The 5542-nt window shown below is 41.9% G+C and overlaps 1 protein-coding gene and 1 non-coding gene across 3 annotated transcripts in view; both read left to right on the top strand.

Moving 5' to 3' along the window:
* Positions 1 to 4286, top strand: part of LOC123094658 (cytochrome P450 714C3) — a 10485-nt gene extending 6199 nt beyond the window's left edge. For both annotated transcript variants that reach the window (XM_044516614.1, XM_044516615.1), the window contains 4 exons: positions 1643 to 1869; positions 1988 to 2235; positions 3113 to 3521; positions 3612 to 4286. In XM_044516614.1, the coding sequence (XP_044372549.1) occupies positions 1643 to 1869; positions 1988 to 2235; positions 3113 to 3521; positions 3612 to 4040 (1313 nt within the window). In that variant the 3' untranslated portion in view covers positions 4041 to 4286. The remainder of the gene's footprint in view (positions 1 to 1642; positions 1870 to 1987; positions 2236 to 3112; positions 3522 to 3611) is intronic.
* Positions 4287 to 4663: 377 nt separating this feature from the next.
* On the top strand, positions 4664 to 4747 carry TRNAL-CAA (transfer RNA leucine (anticodon CAA)). The gene has a single exon. It is a non-coding gene; the product is annotated as a tRNA-Leu (tRNA).
* Positions 4748 to 5542: the final 795 nt, after the last annotated feature.

Consider the following 5542-nt stretch of genomic DNA (forward strand, 5'->3'; position numbering starts at 1 on the left):
TCTGCGATGTGTAATTTACCACGATATTCACATAGAAGTTATCGGGGGTATATTTCATCAACCACCCCTACCCCTCATCGGGCGCCAAAGTTACCAGCGGGTACATAAGTTATCGGGTCTGCGATGTGTAAGTTACCATGCTACTCACACAAAAGTTACCGGGGGTATATTTTATCACCCCGCCCCCGCCCCACCGCGTGCTCGAAAATTACCACGGGGTGTACATAAGTTATCATGTCTTCAGAACGCAAAGAATATCATGTTATTTGCATAGAAGTTATCGTGGTATATTTTGACAACTCCCCCCCCCCATCTCCACACCCGCCGCCAAAGCTACCGGGACAAAAGTTACCGATGTTCGTAAGTTGGTTTTCAACAATCTGTCCCCTTGGGACAAAAGTTACCGATGTTCGTATGTTGCTTATCAACTCCGTGGTGTGTAATTTACCATGTTATTTACATAGAAGTAATCGGGGGTATGTTTTTTCAACATTTTTTTATCGGGTCAAAGTCACCATGGTGTTTATGCGTCAATTACCAGCTTTGTGATGTGTATATTACCGTGTCACTTACACAAAAGTTGTCGAAGATATGTTTTCAATAACTTTTTTCCGGGTCAAAAGTTATCGTGGTGTTTGTGCATGGGTTATCACTCTGTCGTGCATAATTTATCATGCTATTTATATAAAAGTTAACGGGGAGTCGTACAAAGGCTACGGAAGTAAAGAATGTTCGAATACCGGTGAAATGAACCAGCAAGGTTGCTAGTTCGTCGATTCACTATTCGATATGTAAAATAATCTATTGAGGTGTTAAAAAAGTCGAACACTTAATCAACTTCTTTATGTGACAACATAGTGGAGGACAAGCATGTTTCCGTTCAATTAGCCAAGAAAAGGTTACCTTGTTGATTTTTCACTCTCAAGATTATGTTATTGTTTGCCTTTTATCCATTTGATTCAAGGAATCAAGCATTAATTGCGGCATTAAAATGACACTAAAAATGGGACGACTGCATGGCTGTGCATGGCCTAACGAAGTTCGGAAGATAATGCTTCGAAATTAATTCCTGAATCAATGCATGAAACGCTAAACCACATCTGAGGAAAAAAAATATTCCTCTAATTGTGCTGACGTGGATCGGTGATTAAATAGGTCAAGTAGTATGACTCTCCATTATTTTCCAGAAGTTGTTGACGGTTGAGTTGGTCGCTTGGTAGATTCAATTTGCTGGACAGCGGAGTTCGATTCGCGGGATTAGTGTGTTACTTTTCTCGCCCGCGCGAATCGCGAACTGTTTTTTTGGACCGTGCGATACGGATCGGACGGGGACAGAGTCGTTCGGATCTGTACCTAAAATTAGGACGGCAGGAAAATAGCTTTGTCGTATTCTTATTTCTTAATTCCAAAAAGAATCTTACAGCCTATATTTATAACCTAGACAACTTGCATAAGAATTAACCTAAGATAATTTGTGGGCTAAGATGCCCGGTGGGCCTAGCTAAACCAGCCATAACATTTAATATACAACTATTTGGTTTATGTCAATGGTATTCATAATACTAATACTTATTCATGCTGCGTTCCTTATATTGGTCCATTCTTCTCACGACAATGCTATTGGATTGTGAAATTGCAATAGGCTCGGTATTCCTCTACTCAACAGGGGCTGTGGAGATTCTGTTTGTTTCTGACCCTGGCATGGTCAAGGACATGAGCCACTGTACATCATCTGAACTTGGGAAGCCTATTTATATTCAGAAGTCTCGCAAACCGCTCTTTGGCGACGGCATCTTGGTATCAAATGGTGATATATGGGCCTATCAAAGGAAGGTCATTGCACCAGAGTTCTTCATGGAGAAGATTAAGGTACTGTGAGATGCTTAAGATAATGCTTAAATATGGATCAAAATACTAAGAACATGATCCAGCCTTATAGTTAAATTTCTGCAAAAAGTCATTATAATTACAGGAATGATGTTTGCAGATCATGATAGAACTAATAGTGGAGGCTTCTGTCCCACCGCTAGAAGCATGGGAGAGCATGCTTGATGACGCAGGAGGAAGTAGAGAGATAGATGTGGATGGTTATTTGCGGAATTTTTCGGCAGACGTAATCGCTAGGGCATGTTTTGGCAGCGATTTCACAACAGGGGAAGAAATATTCTACAAGCTCAGGCAGCTTCAGAAGGCGATTTCTCAGCAAGATACACTTGTTGGATTATCTGCAGTGTGGTAAGTATATAATATCTACCATAATGAAAAAAGGAAAGAAAAAAAAAGGTGAAATGTGATTCTTCACCTGCATATTTGACTATTTGTGCATGAATATCTGTTCAGAAGTCTTTCAACAGATTTGGGTAAACAAGGTTCATTCTCATTCATTAGACAGGAACCGCTGAAATTGTGATGTAAATATCCGAATGTTCTTTTTTTCAAAATAGTCTGGTGGTTCAAATTTAGATGATGTTTTGCCATAGGGCAAAGTCTTGTCATAAAATTAAGAGTAAGTTCCACAGTTCACCCGCTAGTTGCGATCTTGTGAGCTGTGACAAAGTTATTTTATTTAAAAAATCTGGCTACATTTTACTCCTTAGCTGTGACCTTTGTGACGGCTTTTAGACTTTTACCCTATTTACTTGACAAGACAGTTGACTAGGCAGATAACTCAGGTTCGTATTCGCTAGGAGCGTATTCAGATATGGGATAGGAGCAGTGTGGTGCAGCTAACAGCACCTGTGCAGCAAAATTTGACTCAATTTCACAGAATTTGACTGAATTGCAAGGAATTTTTTTTCATAAGCTGTCAGTCAGCTGCGAAGTCTGTTGAATCATAGATGGGCTTTGGGCCCATATAAACAATAATTCATGGTTGATCTCTAAGGCCCATGTGGGGTGCATGACATGGTGGGGAATTTAATACCATACTGCAGGGGAGATGACTTTGCAGTTTGGCAAAAATAATAAATAAAATAGGATAAAGGATTCACAATGTCACAACTTAGGGGTAAAATGTGGCAAGATTTTTTAAGTAGGATAAAAGTTGTCACAGCTCACAACTAGGGGTAGAAGGTGAAACTTATTTTCATAATTTATATTGTGTTGATTACAGGAAGGTTTTGCCAACCAAGGCCAACCGAGAGATACAAAAGCTGGAGCAAGAAGTTCGGTTACTCATCCTCGATGCCGCAAAGGAACACAGCCGTGAAAGCAGCATCAGCAACAACGACGACAATGGCAACAATTGCATAGAGACTAAACATAATGGCTTTCTGCGCTCAATTGTCAACAGCTCTCGCCATTGCCCGGCCAGCTACAATGGCAGCGCCGAGGACTACATCGTCGACAACTGCAAGAACATCTACTTTGCCGGGCACGAGACTGCAGCTGTCACCACCACCTGGTGCCTGATGTTACTGGCCACGCACCCGGTGTGGCAGGACCATGCCCGCGCCGAGGCTCTAGAGGTGTGCCGCGGATGCACAAAGCTCGACGTCGACGTCCTCCGGCGACTGAAAACAGTGAGAAAGCATCCCTTCCGTTATGCATCGATCAGTCTTGAAGAAACAGGCACGCCATTGGCATTATTAACCATTACATCCTCTTTCCAGATCACCATGGTGATCCAGGAGACTCTCCGGCTGTACCCTCCGGCGTCACTGATCGTGCGCGAGGCGCTGACGGACTTCAAGCTTGGCGCCCTTGACGTCCCGCGGGGAACCATCGTCCAGACCGCCATCGCGATGCTGCACCTCAACAAGGATGTCTGGGGCCAGGACGCCGGCGAGTTCCGGCCGGACAGGTTCACGAACGGTGCCGCGGCGGCGTGCGAGCCGTCGCACATGTACCTGCCGTTCGGGCACGGGCCCAGGATTTGCGCGGGGCAGAACCTGGCGATGGTGGAGCTCAAGGTGGTGCTCGTTCGCCTGCTGAGCAAGTTCGCCTTCTCGCCGTCGCCGGGGTACCGGCACGCCCCGCTGTTCCGGCTAACTATCGAGCCTGGGTTCGGCATGCCTCTTGTCGTCACAAAGCTTCCATGATCTCTCAGTGCCATTTGTGGCGAGAATGTACCGCGCCTGTTGATGAAAACAATGACGCCGCCACGTGTTTGTAACTGGCAAAGCATGCTTTCGTCAGTTGGTACTTTCTGCCGCTCAAGATTCAGTAACTTGAGACGCATTGTAAAAACAAGGCCAATAAAATAATTTTGTGTTCCCTGAAGACTGAAGTAGGTGTGTTCTACGCATGTAAAATAATTTTCTCTTGCCAATAGTCTTGTTGGTCCCTTGCAGCTGTGATCGATACTCTGTGCACTCGTGTCATGTTCTTAAAAAATAAGGCTCCCCGTTGATTTTCAGGAAGCTCTATTTTGTTGATTTCTGCGGGTAAATTTATGGTGATACAGTACTACCTATTGTATCCGCCAGGCTGATCATGCCTTTGGGGATGAAGGATGGCCGGAAGTTCAATCTTTCCTTTTCTCCTTTTAGAATGATAGTTGGAGGGATTTTTTTTTTGAAATAATGATGGTTGGAAGTTGATTGTGATGTGAGTCTACATCAGAAAACTGCAATGCTCACTGTGTAAAGACGTGAAGAAGAATCAATGAGCCAGGTAATAGGTACACGGATAAATAGCTTATTGTTTGTTAAACAACAGCAACGTCAGAATGGCCGAGTGGTCTAAGGCGCCAGACTCAAGTTCTGGTCCTCTTACGAGGGCGTGGGTTCAAACCCCACTTCTGACATCACAATTTTGCTCTTTTTTTCCTGCTATATTCTTTTTTCTTTTTTATAAAGATGATTTTTTCCATTTCTTTTCAAGCCAGGGATTGCCAATCCCTTCCCTTGCAGTTTGTTTTGCCCTTTTTTCTCTTGCTATATTCTTATATATATATATATATATATATATATGAAGATGACGAGCCGTTTATGCTCCCGTGCACCTTTTTTGCTATATTCTTTTTTTTAATATAATTTTGCTCTTTTTTTCCTGCTATATTCTTTTTTCTTTTTTATAAAGATGATTTTTTCCATTTCTTTTCAAGCCAGGGATTGCCAATCCCTTCCCTTGCAGTTTGTTTTGCCCTTTTTTCTCTTGCTATATATATATAGGGAAAATCCATCTACCACCCGGTGGTAGTTACCCCACATGTCTCATATACTACCATGTGGTACTATATATACTATTTTATTATTTTAAATATGTTCATATACTATATCTAAGATATTTCAAAGCAAGTTACATGAAAAAATTGCATATGAGCCCATAGTTTTTGTTATATTTGTAAATATATATATATAGGACAAATGTTTCCTACAAGCAGTGGTAGTTACCACCACTTGTGTTTTGTATGTTGTATGTAGTATCTGTCGAAACCGAGAGTATGTACGTGTAGTATGTAGTATATAACAATGATTAGGTAGTATATGTACAAATTTTTAGGTAGTATGTACCATTTTTTGAGTATGCTCTTTTTTACGTACAAATATGTACGTATTTCACAAATATAACAAAAACTATGGGCTCATATGCAATTTTT

This window comes from Triticum aestivum, chromosome 4B, assembly GCF_018294505.1.
Source record: "Triticum aestivum cultivar Chinese Spring chromosome 4B, IWGSC CS RefSeq v2.1, whole genome shotgun sequence".
Lineage (NCBI taxonomy): Eukaryota > Viridiplantae > Streptophyta > Magnoliopsida > Poales > Poaceae > Triticum > Triticum aestivum.